Source organism: Cottoperca gobio, chromosome 4 (assembly GCF_900634415.1).
Source record: "Cottoperca gobio chromosome 4, fCotGob3.1, whole genome shotgun sequence".
Classification (NCBI taxonomy): domain Eukaryota; kingdom Metazoa; phylum Chordata; class Actinopteri; order Perciformes; family Bovichtidae; genus Cottoperca; species Cottoperca gobio.
In genome coordinates this window covers 4288450-4308128 of record NC_041358.1, presented here as the reverse complement: position 1 = coordinate 4308128, position 19679 = coordinate 4288450, and the positions used below count along the sequence as shown (strand labels likewise).

The following is a 19679-nucleotide window of genomic DNA, read 5'->3' as shown; positions in this document are numbered from 1 at the left end:
CGCTGACAGACAGACAAACCAAACCAAAAGCATAACCTCCACATGCTGAGCAGAACCAAAGTGAAAAGTGATTGAGTGATAGCATTCTAGAAGGAAAAAAACTATTTTCTGTTTAATGCACTTATACGTTGAACATAAAGCCAGTTCTTGAAATAATTGCTAAGATTTGTATTACTATAATAATATGTAAAGCCAATAATGTGGATCCAATTTGGTACAGTATGAGCTGTTATGGAATTTATGCAAATGTTTCTGCATAAACTCTGAGAAATCTCATCTGAGGAAATGTAGAACACTGTTGGTTTTTTGTGTAATTACTCATTCATTACATGTTTGGTTTGAAGACAGGAGAGCCGTCATGTACTGTGCTCTCACTGAATTTCTTCCAGGGCATCACATGTGCACGTCACAGCATCAATCAAACATGGCAGCTATTTACACTCACTGGGTGAGATGAAAGGTTCTGGCTCCATCACTCGGGCCCCGATCACCTAAGAGAATGGGAAAGACAGACAAAGCAGGAAGAAGGCCTGTACATTTTTATATTCTGGGCTGTCTCGGATGCTTTACTATGGCAGGCACAGCGACGTGCACTCTCACACACACACACACACACACACACACACACACACACACACACACACACACACACACACACACACACACACACACACACACACACACTTTTACTAATATTGCAGCGCGGGCCTTTGATGTTCAAGGTGCTGTATCTGTTGTGCATGTCTGTCCTCTCAAATCATCCCCAGCACTGGGAGTAAAACATGGAAACAAAGGCAAACAACATATTCTAAAAGTGTCAAACGACACATCTGCTGTTTCATGTTAGCTGGATTATGGTGACATGCAAGCAGCTTCAGTCAGTTGAGATGCAGGACAGGCTAATTGATTGGCTGCTGCAGAAGGCGAGAGGTTAGAGAGGCAGGGAGTATCCATCTCTGTCAGCTGTCCTCCAGCGAAACTAACTCTAATTAGGCTGTGGATAAATAGTTAACGGCTTCAAATGTATAAGCATAAAGAAGGATAAAGACTCTAACCTGGCAAAAACTCAACCAACAACAAATCTGATGAATCATTCAAGTCATTCATCAACGGCTTCTTAAAGGTCAGAATTTTCACTGTTTTCTATAAATGTACATTTAATACCTTTGGATGTAAATTTTATTAAAAATACTGACAATTGTCATGGCATAGTGATAGTCTAATAGGACTATGCCATGACAATAAAAGGCATTTTTATTGTTTAAAAATAGATGGTTTTCTTGGTATTGTGTGTCTACATGTATCATTATCCAAAGAGCAACTCAAATAAACTATTTGTGTCCAGGAAGAGCTCTTATTAAAACATGTTTTGCATTTCAAGGTGTCAAATTAGGTTCTTGCAGCTTGGAATGGCCTTTCTTTTCTTTTTTTGTACATGTTGTAGACGAATCAAAAGAGTAATCAATAGATTAAACCAAAATAGAAATAATCCTTAATATATGATTCTGATTTGTGGAATTGAAAACCTTCGACTCACACTAGACATTCAGCATAATACTACTCTCTACATCAAGACTACAGACCAGTTTACAATATTATTACCTCCGCCAAGGAGGTAATGATATTGTAAACAACAACAAGAACCATTGAGTAACAAGAAATTGCAGAGATATGTTTCAGTAGTGTCACCATTACATAGCTTATACACCAAGAAGCACTGAGAGGTTTATTTTACAACCGTAAACCTTTCTTACTCAGTCCATATCTCGGTCAAAAGTAAGGATGAGAATCAGTATCTTGAATAACGTTATCTTCATCAGACTCAAAGTCCAGTTTCTGTCGGACTATTCATGGCATGTCAAAACACCTGATTGTGATGTGATGGACTGTGGAATGTCAAGCAGGTTTCGAGTCTCTGGTTTGTGCCTTACAGAAATTAATGAAATGATAGCTTCCAAAAAAAAAAGCTACAAAGAAAAACATTAAGTAATCCAAATCAGTCCTGCACTGGGTCGGGTAGCAGTGGGTCGGGTAGCAGTGGGTCGGGTAGCACTGGGTCGGGTAGCACTGGGTCGGGTAGCACTGAGTCAGGTAGCAGTGGGTCGGGTAGCACTGGGTCGGGTAGCAGTGGGTCAGGTAGCAGTGGGTCGGATAGCAGTGGGTCGGTAGCAGTGGGTCGGGTAGCAGTGGGTCGGGTAGCAGTGGGTCAGGTAGCAGTGGGTCGGATAGCAGTGGGTCGGTAGCAGTGGGTCGGGTAGCACTGAGTCGGGTAGCAGTGGGTCGGGTAGCACTGGGTCGGGTAGCAGTGGGTCAGGTAGCAGTGGGTCGAATAGCAGTGGGTCGGATAGCAGTGGGTCGGTAGCAGTGGGTCGGGTAGCAGTGGGTCGGGTAGCACTGGGTCGGGTAGCAGTAGGTCGGGTAGCACTGGGTCGGGTAGCAGTGGGTCAGGTAGCAGTGGGTCGGGTAGCACTGGGTCGGGTAGCAGTGGGTCGGGTAGCAGTAGGGTCGGTTAGCAGTGGGTCGGGTAGCAGTGGGTCGGTTAGCAGTGGGTCGGGTAACAGTGGGTCGGGTAGCAGTGGGTCGGGTAGCACTGGGTCGGGTAGCAGTGGGTCGGGTAGCACTGGGTCGGGTAGCATTGGGTCGGGTAGCAGTGGGTCGGGTAGCACTGGGTCGGGTAGCAGTAGGTCGGGTAGCACTGGGTCGGGTAGCACTGGGTCGGGTAGCACTGGGTCGGGTAGCAGTGGGTCGGTTAGCAGTGGGTCGGGTAGCACTGGGTCGGGTAGCAGTGGGTCGGTTAGCAGTGGGTCGGGTAGCAGTGGGTCGGGTAGCAGTGGGTCGGGAAGCACTGAGTAAGGTAGCAGTGGGTCGGGTAGCAGTGGGTCGGGTAGCACTGGGTCGGGTAGCACTGGGTCGGGTAGCAGTGGGTCGGGTAGGCACTGGGTCGGGTAGCACTGGGTCGGGTAGCAGTGGGTCGGGTAGCAGTGGGTCGGGTTAGCAGTGGGTCGGGTAGCAGTGGGTCGGGTAGCAGTGGGTCGGTTAGCAGTGGGTCGGGTAGCACTGGGTCGGGTAGCAGTGGGTCGGGAAGCAGTGGGTCGGGTAGCAGTGGGTCGGGTAGCACTGGGTCGGGTAGCACTGGGTCGGGTAGCAGTGGGTCGGGTAGCAGTGGGTCGGGTAGCACTGGGTCGGGTAGGCAGTGGGTCGGGTGGTAGCACTGGGTCGGGTAGCATGGGTCGGGTAGCAGTGGGTCGGTTAGCAGTGGGTCGGGTAGCAGTGGGTCGGGTAGCAGTGGGTCGCGTTAAGCAGTGGGGTCGTTGGTGGTAGCAGTGGGTCGGGTGGTAGCAGTGGGTCGGTTAGCAGTGGGTCGGGTTAGCACTGGGTCGGGTAAGCAGTGGGCGGGTAGCACTGGGTCGGGTAGCAGTGGGTCGGGTGGTAGCAGTGGGTTCGGCGTAGCAGGTGGGTCGGTTATAGGCAGTGGGTCGGGTAGCAGTGGGTCGGGTAGCAGTGGGTCGGTAGCAGTGGGTCGGGTTGGTAGCCACTGGGTCGGGGTAGCAGTGGGTCGGGTGGGTAGCAGTGGGTCGGTTAGCAGTGGGTCGGGTTAGCAGTGGGTCGGTGTAGCACTGGGTTCGGGTGGTTAGCAGTGGGTTCGGGAAGCAGTGGCGTCGGGGTAGCAGGGGGTCGGGTAGCACTGGGTCGGTCGCACTGGGTCGGGTAGCAGTGGTCGGTGGGTGAGCAGTGGGTCAGAGGAAGCAGTGGGTCGGGTAAGCAACTGGGTCGGGGTAGCAGTGGGTCGGGTAGCACTGGGTCGGGGTAGCAGTGGGTCGGGTAGCAGTGGGTCGGGTAGCAGTGGGTCATGGAAGCAGTGGGTCGGGGTAGCACTGGGTCGGGTAGCAGTGGGTCGGGTAGCACTGGGTCGGGTAGCAGTGGGTGACACGCAAAAAAGTTTTGTAACGGCTGAAACATTTATTTAGAATAATTCATGGTCCTGGATAGAAATGATCTAAACAGTGCAGCGGGTGCGAACAGAAACATGTTGTTTTTCTTCTGCTAGCATCATAAATGAAAATGATAGTGCAGTACTTTTAACATCTAAATCAGCTAAAATGATCAAGCATAATCAGCCACTGGGTTTTTTTTTAAGTGAGTGACTGTGTAGCAGGTCCGGTCCTGAGTTGACTTGGAGATAAATGCCCGTCACAGGTCGCTTCTGGTACTGAGCTTTGTGGGTGTGGGTTTGTAAAACTTGACCCAGGGCTGAACTCTGATCCACAATACCAACACAGCTTTGGGAAATGGTCAGCGCAGTACAGTATACATGATTTGTCGCAAATGGGCTAAAACATGCAAAAATATCAGTGTGTTCCTTTAATGTTACGTTGACATTACCAGCGGCAGCACCGAGCACTGAACTTGTGATCGAGACATGAGTCCTCACATCTTTCAATGAACATGTTTAAAAGACTTTGTTAAAAGGAGGCTTCTCTGTCCGTTAGTGAGTCTAACATTTAGGAACAAATTCCTGTAACAAATTATATTAGGAAAATGAAGAATGACACGTCCACATTCTCTCTGCACTTCAGGTAGATAAAGGGCCCTGGCCAGTATTTTAGAAACTAAAATGTGCTGAAAAAATGAAGCATGCACCAGCCTGCATGCATGGATACTCTAATGCTTTAAACACAATTACAAATAGATGCCTGTGGTTCTGAAACATGACCAATGACTCCATCAGTGCTTGTCATTCACATGAGATTGAGGTGATCATTGACTCCCATCTAAGGGACAGCTGTGACTTTCAGCTCCACTGGTAACTGCTTAGTTCTGTGTGAAAACAACATAAAGGCATCCGTCTCGCACCGTGTGCCAACACTGGCTTCAGAAATGATAATGAAATGTCTATGAAAGGCGTGGAGGAAAACAACTCTGTCGGTTTTATAAATCACTTCAGAAAAATGATAATAGATGCTGAAATAAATTTGACAATTATTGGCTGAGGGGAAACTTCTCAAATAAACAGGTTTATGGTAAGTCATATCACTTGGCAGTTGATCATCATGATCACGCCAGGATTGTCCCAGAAGGTGGCATATTTATTAGTATGCAACAGATGGGGAGCATGCGTTTTTCCTTGCTATGGCTTGTGAAATTGGTCTTTTGGTAGCAGTATAAATATGATGAACTGTAGCCTATAACAGGCACTGGATTCCACACAAGGACAAAATGTCCAAATGAGCAGCAAAAGTCATGTTGTGTCTGCTTTACAACAGTGCCATCAATGATTGATCTACACCCCGCTGAGCCACTACAGGAAACAAAGTACAGAGCCTATAATTTAGTTGGAAAACAATGCATGAGACCGTCGCCTCGTGCATCCATTTCGGCACAAGCATTCCCTGGTGCAGATAGATCATTAAACTACCAGGCGCTTTGCAATATGGTGTAGTCAATGTCACTGAAAAGATGGGACAATAAAGTGAGGTAGGGGGTTGCAACAGCAGGGAGAGAGCATGGAGATGTATTAATGTCACATAGGCTTTAAGGCCTGCCTCCTTAAGCCCTGCAAAGAGTCACCAAAGCCAATTTCCATTATCATATTGATTGAAATAGTTCATCATAGTGTAATTTTAGGTTTATCGCCACCCGGTTGGGAATAAGACCAAAGCATTATCCAACAAAAGCTATTGTTCCAGGGGACGTTTCGCTGTTCCAGTTCATTGATGGAGTTGATTAAGTTTAAATGAAGCAGACACTGGATAAAAGTGAGGGTATTGACCAGCGAGCGGTGTGCCGCGCTTGAAAAAGCCTGATACACGCGGAAAAGCAAGATTTGCTAAATGCTCTAATCTTCAATCAAATCTAACATCAATACGGACAAAGTTTGGTAATGAGAGATTCAATGAAGCATGCAGCAGAGAGAATTAATCCCCCTCGCCTAAACTGAGTTCAACTTTGAAGCTTGCTCCTCAGGATAGATAGTTATCTAAATGCTAAATAAGAAACGTATTGTACTTTTCACAGCATACTAATCATTTGTTCATTTTGTCTCCATTATTTGTTCGCTCACACATCCTGCTTGTTGATCTGGTGATTAGATCAACCTTGGATAGTGGAGGAGAATGGAATAATGAGGCTGCCGGGGAGATTTGATGCACAGCAGCACCACATGTTCCGGCCTGTGGGGACGCTGCTGCCGCCACCACGTCGTACTGTTACAGTGCACAGAGAGGGAAATTAGATAAAAAAAACTGAAGAGCATTTAAAGAGTAATACAAAGAAAACTACACACTAGTTCACAGGTTATGAGGAAATAATTCTGATTGTTCAGGGAGCTTCATTAGTCGTGCAAGTGAACTAATTTGTAATTTAGAGAAGCTCACATTCTTATTTCAGAAAATCGACAATTATGTGCTTGTTATTCTCTAATGTGTTAAATCTCATTCTCACAGACTACAGCATCGGTTCCCAACATTGTTGGCTAATGATCCATGTAAAAATACTTCAAATCATAACTTGTGTCGGATTTAATTTACCCACAAAAAGTTCAATTAATTAGTTAACAATTTTTTTAAACATATACTCCTTCCACCTTGATGGAAAATCCAAAATCCAGAATTAAAAAATTGTTTTAAGACTTTACTGTCAATTCAATGTCCACACACTTGTTTAAATTGCCTATTGGACCACGATTGGCTCAAACTAGTTGTGATGTCACAAATTCATCCTCGAGTTAAACTGAGACTTAAGGCAAGCACAGAGAACCTTCACCCCCTCAGCAGACGCATGTGAAAACAGAATCCATGTTAAACTGAGACCCCTTGTCACCACTTTCATATGTTTATGAGCTGTGAGCAGTTCAACTAAAGAGTGAGTTTGGCTTCTTAAAATGGTTGTAAGTACTTTAGGCCTGAAGAGTATTTTTGCATAAAATACACAGAAAATATATATTTTTGTAGTAGGAATATGTTTTTAAGCTTTTCCTAACCCGAACCAGCTTGTGACCCTTCAGATTTATCTTGTGACCTGTTGGTGGTCTCGACCCCTAGATTGGGAACCACACAAGCCGAACAGGAGACTGTGGACCAGACCAGGCCCTTGATAATGCCCAGTAAACGAGCCATGGCGACACCGTGTAAGGAAGTGTTGTGTATGAGAGAGTAGTGTGAAGGCTGTAGTGTTGCTTTACCTTCTGCTGACGTCTCCATGCAGTCTGAAGCTCCCGTCAACGTCCACGCAAGTAAATCCAGCAAAACGTCCAGTGCAGCCTCAATGATCTGCCAACAGCTCTCTCATAACTTCCTGACAGGCACTAACTTTGCAAACTATCACGGTATTCTCCGTTTAGTTCAGATCAATTAGCATAGCCCCAATAACCCGGCTGCCTGAAACCATGTTTTGTGTGTAACACCCCAAACCTGACCCGCTATTTACCTTTATTATCCTGGATCTACACGACGTCATGATTAAATGAAGTGTCACGTGACCGTTTAAAACTCCGTTTTAAAAAGGGCAACATTTCAAAAAGAAATAAACCTGAACATTTTTTATTCATGTGATTTTTTGCTTAGTTATTTATTTACTTAATTTAGTATAAACACGTTGTGTTTGTTTTTTATTTGCGCATCTGATCCATCGGGCCTATAAATAGATTAGCCTATGTAGAAAATGTAAATGTACATAGAAATAACCACCAATGGATGCTTGCACACATAATCCACACTATACATTATTTTCTTTCTTTTAAAATATATCCTATCTTCATGCAGGGTTCTGGGGCCTTAGGAGTCGCTCCAGCTGCAGTATGGAGGTGTGTTGCTTACAGTATAAAGTAAATATATAGGTGAGTCTGGGCGTGTTCAGACAGTGTGTCTGCTGTAGGCCTGCATGTTGTGGCAGTCCACAGTGGAGCAGCATGAAGGTGTAAGGTGAGTGAGTGAGTGCTGCTGCTGACATGCAGCCTGGTACCACATAACAGGTGACAACTCCCTACACTTGAAGTAAATGTTACACCTTGTAAAGTCTTTTCTTCTTTAGAGAGGCTTCCTGCTGGCTACGCCCAAATCCACTATGTGTCTCTGGAAATGAACACAGACTTTTTGCGGTTTAATTTCTATTTTAGAAATAAAAAACAATACATGTGTACCAAATCCGTCAATGTTTATCACACTATTATTTTATATTTGTGTCTATACCCTTGAAACGTCTAAATAAAGATTCTTAGTGCCACCCATCGGGTCTTTAGCGGACCAGAGTTGATATCAGTTTGTCTTAACTCCCACTATTTATTTCCACATGCCACCTCATTATTTGCATTTACTTTTTGCAGAGTGACTGTAAGTGTTGTCAACCGCGCTGAGTGGATTTTTCAACCCTTGGATTTTTTCATTGTTGAGATATGAGCTGTGGGACATGAAGCCTGAGCCGTGTGTTGTCAGAAACCCATCTAATCTGCATGTTTGTTTCTTAAACAGGGCATGTTCACTTATCCCCCCTTCTTTTTTTCTGCAAATCGACAGGAGATGCAACCCGGGAGAAGTGCAATAAAACAAACTCTTGCTCTCAAAGGTGCGCGCGGCTTTGTACCGGCGCGTTTTCCTGTTAGCTGCACATCCTCCGTCTTTTCATCTGTCAGTTATTCCCCCTCATGTTTTGTCATTTGCTCTGTATATTCATTTGTCGCCTGCTATTTTTTTTGTCTTCAATGCCTGAGTTACACCCGCGGTTGTAATTAAATTTCTCTCTCAAATGTGACAAAGGCAAGATTTTTTTTCGTTTTTGTTCTGAGATCTGTTTGATTACTGATGTGATGTTGAGACAATGTGTGCAGCTCCTGCAGACTGCCGCGTCCTGAGAGCAAAGGCGGAGATGTGAGCTTTCAGTAGCCACAGCAAGTTGATGAAAACGGGAAGCAATCGCCTGCAAAAAAGGGCCTTAAAGGAGGTCTGGAAGTCATCTTGAATGTTGCATCAAGGCGTCCTTCACCCTGCAAAAGAAAGTACATCTATCCGGGCTGCGGTGAGAGATCATTCCAGGAATATTGCATCAGTAATACCTAAACACATCACATAAACTAAGCTTGAAAAGGTGCAAAAAACAAATGCAAGAATTTGCATTGATTATACTGAATCCATGACTTTTATTTTGTCGAATTACCACCTTAATTTCCACCTATTATTTTATTTTGATTTCCATTTATATCATTATTATTGTTTGTTATCATTTTCAGTGTAGCCACTTTGTGCAGTTGATACGTTTCTCCTTCTCTGCTCTCAGAACGAAATGAGCAGCGCCCCCTAACGTCCGCTGGGCGACACTGCACCGTGGCATCAGCACACATAAAGCTCCTGGGCCCAGTGGTTAGTAAACACTTTTTAATCCCACAGAGCCGTTTCACACCCCTCTAAGTGATTACTGGAGACAATCACAACCGTAGATATTCATATTTTGTGTGAATGATTACGGGATTTAAAGCACATGTTCATTTTTTTGTGTAGCAGGGGGGGGTTTGGTACAAACACGTGACTGAATCAGTGTGGATGAAAGTCCATATTAAAGCGGTTTCAGCAGTCCGGGTGTAATATGATGGATCACTACAGACACTTAGGCCCAATAACAGACACGTTATGATTTTTTTTCTAGTCAATTTATTCTTTATACCCGAAATCCTGCCTGACTCGTCATTTCTGGCTCATATTCTACATTTCTCCCCTCATCCAAATCAAAAGCCTCTCTGTGCTCGTATACACGGCTTGTCAAGCCTCCAGTTTAGTGATGTAAAAAGAAAGAAAAAAAGGAGGTCAGCCTGAGCCCGGCGGGATGCAGGGCAGCTGCTCCCTGACCGGTTCCCCAGTCACACCTACTGCAGCTCCGTTTCTAAAGGCATTCGGTTGGCGAGTAATTAATAGGAAATAATGATGTTGCCGAAGGTGCGGCATCGCTACCCAGCACGTCAGGACTGGGCATAGTGTTGGCTGCATTATTAATCTGCTTACTGTAAATGACACATTGATACACGGCCTGTTTGTGTGTGTACAGTAAGTGATGGAGGTGATTTAATAGGCAAAGTGAAGGAAAATGATAACTTCTGACAATTATTTGTTGGGGGTGCATTTTGGCATCAAACACGCAAAAAGAAAAAAAATAATTCTGCCATGATGTAGCTATGAGCAAAATGTATCCTTTTATTATAATAATTTTCAATTCAGAACATACATTTCCATGCACCACCAGTGTCATTTTTACACACAATATTCCTCCGTCTTCCAGAAAAAAAACAACCTCTGACTCAGGTAATTATAATGTAATCGCGCCATAACGCACTTGTCTGCCCAATTAGCTGAAACAATTATTACAACTTTGACTTTAATTACGTCTCAATTTGAAGCCTCGCGCTGGTCTATAATTCAGTGATTAAAACCCTCTTTGCCCCAGTGCCTTTAGGGCAGCGCATGATTAGGACCTGTCAGCTGCTGCAGTGAACGGAGGCAGCCATGCGTGTTGTGCAACATGACCCGCTGTTGTTAAACCTTGTCAACATATTAACCTGAATTCCCCAGTCATTATGGGCTGAATTGCCTACATAAGAAAAAAAAAATCTAAACATATGTGTGTGTAATTGAAAGAAATAGTATTTTCTCAAGTCTATTAACAGGGAGCATGACGTCACATAATGTCCCAAGGCCTATAGTTCAGACAATAGAAGCCTTAATGAAAACCATTATGTGTAAGCTGCACAGCCATGCTGAAATACATCTGTTTATTAATTCTATACCTTTTTTATGGTGGAATAAAGATAGTCAGATAGGATTGTCATAAGTTTTACATAAAGAAATCATGAATCATGGGATCATTACATGTAGACAAACAAAAATAAAGAGGTTTGACAGGAGGAAAGATCATGTTTTGGGAGGGCCAAAAGGTTCATCTGAAGCACATTTGATCCTTGTCAAAATATATTGATTCATGTTCTTTCAAGAGACAGTTGATGTCTTCCTTAATTTCTGACTGGCCATCTGGACTGAGTGATGAGAGGAGACTCCTGTGTTCTCTGTAGGTTAAGACCTAATATGTTAGGGACCTTAATAAGTCAGTTAATATGAAATCTATGAAAATTATGAAACTATGAAACTGACCTTTTTCCATAAAATTTGAGATATGACACACAATCCGGTAACACTTTCTGTCTATAATGCATTATAAACATACTTATAATGCGTTATAATCTGTTTATAGCACTGTATAATTCTAAGCACTCATAATTATAATCCTTGATACAATAATCACAACTCATAATAAAGCATTTCATAATGACTTATAAGGTCAAGATTATAATACTTCATAGTTGCTGGTCACTCACTGACATTTTAGATTGAATTATATATTTTTCTTTACTTTACTTAAAGCAAATAATGAGCACTTGTATTAACTTATACATATATTAACATTATAATCTATTAAAACTATGAGAATTATAATAATTTCATTTTTTTTTAAGTCAGTGAGCATTTATTAAGTGTTATCTGACCTTATAAGTCATTACAACGTGCTTTATAAATGTGTTATAACTGTTGTTATAAAGCATTATGATAATGTTAATGCAATTATACAGTGCTATAAATAGATTACAATGCATTATGTGTATAATGCATTATAGACATGGGAGTCATACAAAGTTTCCCGATTTATCCTTTGTAAAAGATGATGAGCGATGTCAGTGTTTTATGTACCATCCAATGCGGATGCTTCACATATATTGCATACTGTAGGCAGGGGTTGCAGATCAAGAGTGGCCGAGCAGTGGATGCAGACTGGGCCTGAGGTTTTTTATGAATTTCCCCTCAGCCACAATCAGTGCAACCGACTTTCCTTTGGTGTATCCAGAGGTGAATAATTTATAGGAGGATAAAAGTGTTTTTGGTAGAGAGCTAGACAGTCAGACAGTAGAAGGAGGCTGCCTGGCTGGGAATCCCCCCCCCCCCCCCCCTACACACACTCATCTCAACCCTTCCACCCCGCCCCAACTGAGCTCTCCCCTTGCCGCGTGGTGGCCTTGCACAATACCTCCTCGGACGGCTGCTTGAAGTGCAAATCTGTGTTCCAACTTGTTCCCGGTGCCTGTCAGCATGTTTTCCTCTTGTCAGCAGCGATCGAGTGTGGATCTGTGTCACCCTTGTACTGCAGCTGTAACAGGATCATTGACAGGCCAGTGACACTGCCCAACCAGATAATGGAAACCTATTGATTTTTCTTCTTTTTTCACACAGGCAGTCTGTGGCACTTCTGTATAACTGGCAGAAGAACAGGTCATGATCAATGGCCCTGATCTCTGGATCACTGCTGCCACAGATGCTGAATGAGGAAAAACACAAGACCAGAGCTGACAAAAAAGTCCTATTAGTTAATGCCACCTTCACAGAATGCAGCATCATTACACCAGAAAAACTGTTAAAGGGATAGTTCACTTGTTTAGATGTACAATGTACTGCTGTGGACGGGGGCAGGAGCAAAACTTATCTTAGCCACCTAAAAACAAATCAGTATTATTTTACGCTATATTTAGAATATTTTCACCGTTTTACCTTGCTGTCAGACAGCCCTTTACAACGGGGAGCTGAAGTCGTTATCTATGCTCTATTATCAAGGCGACCAGACGGCATTGACAAAAACACTGGTCTGCCACTGCCTCAATCGGTTAGATTGTTTGTGTTATTGTGTAATTTCCGTGAATTAAAACTAACAAGTGACACAAAAGCACTTAAGCATTTAATGTGAGCCTTTATTTTAGGGATCTAAAATAAGTTTAGCTGCTGCCCCCGTCCACAAAAGTACATTGCTTATCTTCTGTGCTGCTACTCCTGTCTGTTTCACTAAACTGGGCTTGTGCAGACTATCATCTGCTGTAGGTACACTGACTATGGATAAGTACCTCATACAACCCCACTTAAAAACATCAGAATGATCCCTTTAATTATTCAAATTAAACAATTTAGAATCTAAACCATACTTCATGATCTGATAAAAGGACATACCAAAAACAAAGTAATTCAAGGTTTTCCATTGTTCTAATTTCCATTTGCTAAATCAATAGCAAGCGTTACAGTTCTGAATAAAATGCAGGTTTTCTGTGTTGTGCATACAGGGGTCTGCGTTTGCTGCTTTAATGGAGCAATCTCCAGAGAGGAGGCCCCCTTTGATACCCATGGCAATGATCAGCATGCATTGGCCTCCTACCATTGGACCCCCATGGCAGATGGCGAGTGTGGGACCTGCAACAACACATTTCTTTATGTTGGCCTTGTCCCTCTCTCTCCCTCTCTCTTCAGCCAATGGAATAATGAAAAGCCCAATTCTGGTCATGGCTAACTCAATCTCATTATAATCTCTCCTTTTTTATTCATTCGGCCCCTTGGGATGCTGTCTGCCAGCGATGTGGCTTTCAACCTCCAGAGAGAACATCTTTTGAAACAGCCAGGAGACCTAATGAAGTCACAGAATGGCACAATTATTTCCCAAAGAAGGAGCATTAATGTACTTCAAAATTCCCTCCGGAGAAGCATGATGACAATTGGTTTGTACAGCTTTGATCGCTGCTTTAAATACTGCCCAAGATAAACTGCAGGGTTAGCCCCCTTTGCCACTGGTAAGTAGAAAACCCAGGAGTGGCTATCAAGCACTGGATACATCAAATACTGCGCCTGTAACGCTAAAAACTGGAGTTTAAAATAGCACATAGCCCTAAAAGTACTTCCTGTTGGGAATAATGGAATCTGCATGTTTCACCCAGAAGAATTGCAACAAATAAAATAGGCCCTGCGTGTTGTAGGCATGGGAATAAACCATCATAAAAGGGTCAACTCCAGCTGATGGTAAAAGTTGCGTCTGTGCTCTGGAATGAAAGTAGGAACACTGTATCTTTATTAAAAACTTTTAAACCCAGTTTTCACAAAAAGCCAGTCACAACTGTAGACAGGAAAGTAGAGTAAGCAGCACGGGGACTATTAGATGACATGATAAACACTAGACAAACTTAAATTGTCATCAATAAAATCCCCCAGAAATTCATCTTGTTTTTATTTTGCAAAGATCTCTTGTATGTCGTTACTGCAGCGTACCTCCCACACATCAGGTTACTCAAATAATGCCACCAGTATTTACATTTTCTTTTCTTTTTTTCATGTTGATGTTGAAATGTAATGTTCTTCAGAGCAAACACAACACGTCTGTTCTTGTTGCCCAAATCATAAAATATCACTTCCTGTGCAGCTGAAATTCCCCCTCCTAAAAGTCATGCAAAAAAGATTAGTAAAACAATTAAGGCTAACATTAGCTGCTTTCAGATTATAAGAAATGACTTTCAGATTATAAGAAATGACTTTCAGATTATAAGAAATGACTTTCAGATTACAAGAAATGGCTTGACATCTGACTGCCTTGACGTTTGTGGCAATGGTTCCATTCTGCACAACATCTTTAGCTCAGACAGCTTTTTGTGTGAAAGGAACAAAGTCCTGGACCTCACTCCTTGAACACTTGCAATATACTGCAAACTTCACAACGCGTCAGAGAGCAATCCTGGTTATTTGATCAACAAACCTGAAGTCATGTCTAGTTTCTAAATGTAATGTTTTTAGCGTGTGCTTTATTGTATGTCATTGTATTCTGTTTAACTCACTGTTCTAATCTCCTAGTTTCATTAAAGCCCTACTCGAGGGTTGCAAACTAGCCTCTGCTATAAACATATGATACCTTCATCAGATAGCTGTTTTCAGTTTGTCTACGTATATTGCATCTGTCCATATCAAATAAAGCATAAATAAATAATTGAGATTTGGAGCAGCAATGGTTAAGTTATTAGTGTTTGAACTCTGGTCGAGTGATTATTGTTACATCCATGAGTGACTGAGTAGCACAATGAGCATTTATTCACATGGAAATATGAATTATTATTTTAATACAGATATAGCAGCATTGAACAGAATAACACGGTTAATACATTTGAATAAGTGTTTATATAATTGTAAATCTTTCTATGAAGAGCTGTGGGTCAACCCGTCATGGCCTCAGTGTGTTGTCCTTCCTATGTTTCTTGTTGGCTCTCCACATTGACAGTACAAAAATAAGCCTTTTGAATAAAAATCTGATGGTCAGAAATTCAGCGTGGTTGTAATTATTATTTCACTGTATTAATTCACCTGACCTTGAATAACAGAAGACATTTGACTCACCACTCACACAATATTTATATTCTAAATCTCAGACAGCGTCAAACCTTTTGTCCACTCCACCAAAACTGTAAATAATGTGAACTAGCAGAACTCGATGCTACCCTCCATACTGTACTGCATATCCTCTGGTAAAACGGTCCATTTTCTCATATCTACATCCAATTGTTAATATAACTTAACACAGCATCACTAATAAATGCTTTACTTTATCTGGCTGATTAACAATAATTCACATACTTCATTTATATTTAGTGACACTTTTGCATCATGCAAGTTTGTTAATGTCACTGATTTCTATACAAACATTTACAAAAACTGTATTAGAATCTGAGCAACACTAAGTCTAAAAACTATAAAGCCTGAGTAGGTACAAGTATATAACATTTGTTTTATAGAAATTTTAATAATTTAACAAATTGTATGTAAGGGAGCACTACATGTCTACAATTTTAAAAAGTTGATTTCAAGAAAATAGATAAATAAATACATGAAATTACATTAAGTCATTAAAGCTAAATATTTCTTTGATTAAGGTAACTCTTTTTTTTCTTACAGTCGTTGGCTTTTAATGCAATATGAAAAACTATCATGGGACAGGCATAACTGAAATAAACATGTACATTCATATTAATTCAATATAGATGCTAACATTTTCTTCTTTGCAGTACTGAACTTCAAACAAAAAGAAAGTATTTATCAAAATTGTGTGAGTTAAGCCTTTTGGCATGGACTCGCCCACATACAGTAGATGCCAGGAAGAGGGTCAACGAAGGACAAACTGTAGCTGTGTATGACAACATGTCATGCAAAAGACAAAGTGCTATCCTCCAGTGACAGACGCCGGGAAAAAAATCAATTCAACACATTTCAAAAATGATTTGTCATCTTTGCACCTTGCATAGCACGTTTCCCTGTCTGTGCTACCTGCAGAAATATGTACCAAGTTTACAAACTGAGATAAGTTTGGAGAACAGCTTATGGACATGCAAATGTTCAGTGGACTGTTACTCACACATTCTTACTTACGCGAGAACCAAAATTGACCCATTTCAGGTCAAACGAGGAAATACAGAGCTGCCACAATGAGAACAAATTATTCTAACAATATGTCGTTATAACTAAAGAGTATTCTCATCATAAAAAGATGTTATCGTCGCTATAATGAGAGCCGGATTTCAGAACTTACAGTGATGGTTGAAGGTTAATCAGAAGAACAATGACAGAACGAGCCGTCCCAACATCTTGTCACTTTGATGAAGAGAGATGCTCTCTGATGCAGGCAGAGAGGGGAAACACTACAAAGCACAACCTAATGACAGCCCTGTGTACACTGCTTAACAAGAGCACACGTTTATTTTATGTTGTCTCTTAAAGAAAGTGAGACATGAACTTAATTAAAATGCTCAGGCTCGTGTATTTTGCCAATATAGGAGTGGCAATGCTCCTTTTAACTTTTCTTATGTCAAAAAGTTTCTCATGAAGAGAAAAGTTTCTTTTTATAATGAGAAAGCTTTTGTTTATGACACAAAAAGTTACAAGAAATTGAGATATTTGGATATTTTCTTCATTTTATAATGAAAATGTTTTCTCATTATAACAAAATGCTTTATAACAAGGCACTTTTCTTCATCATGACACACATAGGAGAACAACGTTCTGCCAGACCACCTTCTATTGAAGAAATGACTCTTGCTCATACTGCCACTGTGTCTTCCGCGTACAACAGTCAATGGAGATACATCCTATAGGTTGTATTAGCTAAATGATAAGGCAAAGCATAGCAATACAATTTCTTATATGAAGTTTTTGCTAATACATACAGTATCATTATTACATACTATTAATTAGTCTGGATTCACTATTGTATATTCCTTTAAACAGTTGCAGGACTAATCTAAAACAATAAGTTGATCATACATATAAACAATGTGCAAATTCAGGCAACTGGAAGTTCTCTACGGGTAAAACTCTACTCGAGACCTGGCTGCTCACAAGACATGTGTACTCTGTGATGAAGACCCAAAACCTCGACCATCGCGGTCCCTGACTGGGGCACGCTGGTGTGCAGAAGGTGCCTCTGTAAATGCTTGATCCAATCCTCCTGGATTGACAGGGGACCCTGGAAGACGAGGTCACAGAATCTGCAGAAAAAGGACAAGCCACTCACTGTGTAGAGTTAATGCACAACTCATTCTTCCATACGACCTCTCCAGCAGTTACACATTCCATATGTAGATGGATGGCCAGGGGGGGGGGAGGGGTCAGGTATTTCAAGTTAAAATGTGTGTGTGTAGTAAGAGAAGAGTTGGCTAGTTTTGGAGCTTCTGTTAAACATGATGAGCTTGTGAACAAACAGAAACAAAGCTTCCTTGTTTACACTGTGAATGTGGGGAGCAGATCTACAATAGGGTTGACACAATAGCTGTGTCCTTCTCGGAAGCAGAAGACAGGGTAGCGTAGGGTTGTACTTCTCTAAGGTGAGGGCAGGGTTCCTTCAGGGCAACAGGAGGCAGTGCCGGAGGAGCCTGATCAAGTTTGTGGAAACATCCAGTTTAGAGAAGGTTCATCGACAGAGTAGCCTTAGTCTTGAGGTTGGACCCCACTGTAAGTTAGGCAACTGCCCAGGACGTCCTTCACTGCTCCCAGGAGGTCTCTGAGACACTAGTCAGGTAGTGGAAAACCATACAGGCCAAGGACTTCCATGGAGTAAACGGTTAACACTCTTTTTGACGGCAAATTGCAACCGGACAGAGCATTACCACCAACATCTGACTGCAAAATGTGTTGGGCCTTTATAGATACACTGTGACCTGTAAGTTGTAATGCACATGTGTAAATGATAAACTGAGGCATAATATTGTTGAAATTGCACCTCCTTTTCTTAAGAAATTTCAGGTCGTTCATAATGTTTAGTAAAAAAGATAGTTCATTAAATTTGAACATTTTCAGAATGTACTTTCTTGCACTAAAACAAAGGGAAACATTTGGAGTTGTTGTTATTTACAGGTTATTATGCTCTGATTTTACTGGCCCGGCCCACTTGAGATCAAATTTTGCTGGATGTGGCCCCTGAACTAAAATGAGTTTGACACCCCTGCCTTAGAGCGTGGAAGTAACTTTCTCTGAGCCACTTTAAATTAGGACTCTAGGGTATCAGGTTCAGTTTGCTCATAGATTCCAGGTCACCAATGATCTTAGTAGTAATTGATCCAGATATGAACGACAACTGGTCAGAGTTTTGACTGGTGTGCTGTCTTATATTTCCCCATCTTCATCATTTAGGGCCTACATATGAAATATGTAACTGAGTAGAGAGCGCTCTCACTTAACTCCTCACAGTGAGAACCATGGTTAACCTTCAAATGTATGTACCTGCAGGTGAGCGTGTATATCTCAGCATTCAAGGAGGGTAAAATCTTCTTTTTCAGCCCAGGCCTTGGCTTCTTCGGTTTAAAATCATAGCCTAAAAAGACAAAACACTGCACTGCTTAATCTGAGGGAATGTATTAAGTGATCACTGAGAAGAGGCATACAATAATTACCCCGAAGCCAAACTATTATTCAATACTGATATTTACTATTCTAGTCAACATCCATCGTAAGACGTACAGTATGTTAGAAGGACTAATTCATCTAATGTCTACCAACGCAGCATACATTACAAATATTCCTTTTATCCTTCATTTGGTTTCACAGATTGAGCCACTTGATTCTTGCTCTTAAACCACTTTGATCACAGAAGTTAAAATTTTGCATGTCGTAAAAAACGTACCTGGATCTTCAAAAATAGCAATCCTCTTCCTTTGTGCATAGGCTGGAAGATGACCAGGAAGCCTGGGGAAAGTGTCGTTACACTGAATACAAATCTTATTCGAGTCACATTCCTCTGAAAGATAGAACATTGAAAAACAAAATTAAAGTCAAAGAGAATAAGGCGATGGATCCAAATGTTTAGGTTGAAGTTATGATAATATGTTTAATACAGTTTGGCTGATTTATGTCTCAAATCATGCTTTAAGATCCTCAGAAGTTAGATGCTGTATCATTTAGGTAGAAAAGCATTGTGGGATAGTGTTGGAGTTCATGCATGCAGTAATTATATTATCAAGCAGAACTGTGACTCCCAGTGTGCTCTAAAGTCTTCTTCCACCTGCTTTCATTCTAAGCCTGTGATTTGCACTCTCCTGTTCGAAAGTGCTACTGTTAAAGTTTAACACAATTTGGTGTCTTCAGGGGGGCTGTTTTCACATACGCCACCTCATGAGTGTCACAGAGAATTCATAAACTCCACACACAGAAAATCACAGATGTGTTAGTCCTATGACAGTGAAAGTGTGGCGAAACATTTCCTGTTAACCATAATATTTGTTAATCCCAGAAGATCTTTCAAAATAAAAATAACTTGATTTTACTTTTTAAAGTGATTTTAGCTTTAAAAAAAAGAGGCTTAGAACAATTTCC

General features: G+C 41.6%; 2 protein-coding genes across 3 annotated transcripts in view; both read right to left on the bottom strand.

Moving 5' to 3' along the window:
- Positions 1 to 2310: 2310 nt before the first annotated feature.
- Positions 2311 to 3227, bottom strand: LOC115006924 (salivary glue protein Sgs-3-like). The gene is made up of 2 exons (XM_029429552.1): positions 2938 to 3227; positions 2311 to 2845 (listed from the first exon to the last, which is right to left on the bottom strand). The coding sequence occupies exons 1-2, from the start codon at positions 3225 to 3227 to the stop codon at positions 2311 to 2313; spliced, it is 825 nt and encodes a 274-aa protein (XP_029285412.1).
- An 11545-nt stretch (positions 3228 to 14772) lies between these two features.
- The window catches only part of znf644b (zinc finger protein 644b), a 37433-nt gene continuing 32526 nt past the window's right edge, over positions 14773 to 19679 (bottom strand). For both annotated transcript variants that reach the window (XM_029430124.1, XM_029430123.1), the window contains exons 5-7: positions 18991 to 19104; positions 18591 to 18681; positions 14773 to 17359 (exon numbers count right to left, since the gene is read on the bottom strand). In XM_029430124.1, the coding sequence (XP_029285984.1) occupies positions 17188 to 17359; positions 18591 to 18681; positions 18991 to 19104 (377 nt within the window). In that variant the 3' untranslated portion in view covers positions 14773 to 17187. The remainder of the gene's footprint in view (positions 17360 to 18590; positions 18682 to 18990; positions 19105 to 19679) is intronic.

Coding starts and splice junctions, on each gene's coding strand:
- LOC115006924 (XM_029429552.1), bottom strand. CDS start 3,227: ATGCTACCCGACCCAGTGCTACCACCCGACCCACTGCCTACCCGACCC. Junction 2,846..2,937: donor ACCCAGTGCTACCCGACCCA/GTGCCTACCCGA, acceptor TACCTTACTCAG/TGCTTCCCGACCCACTGCTA.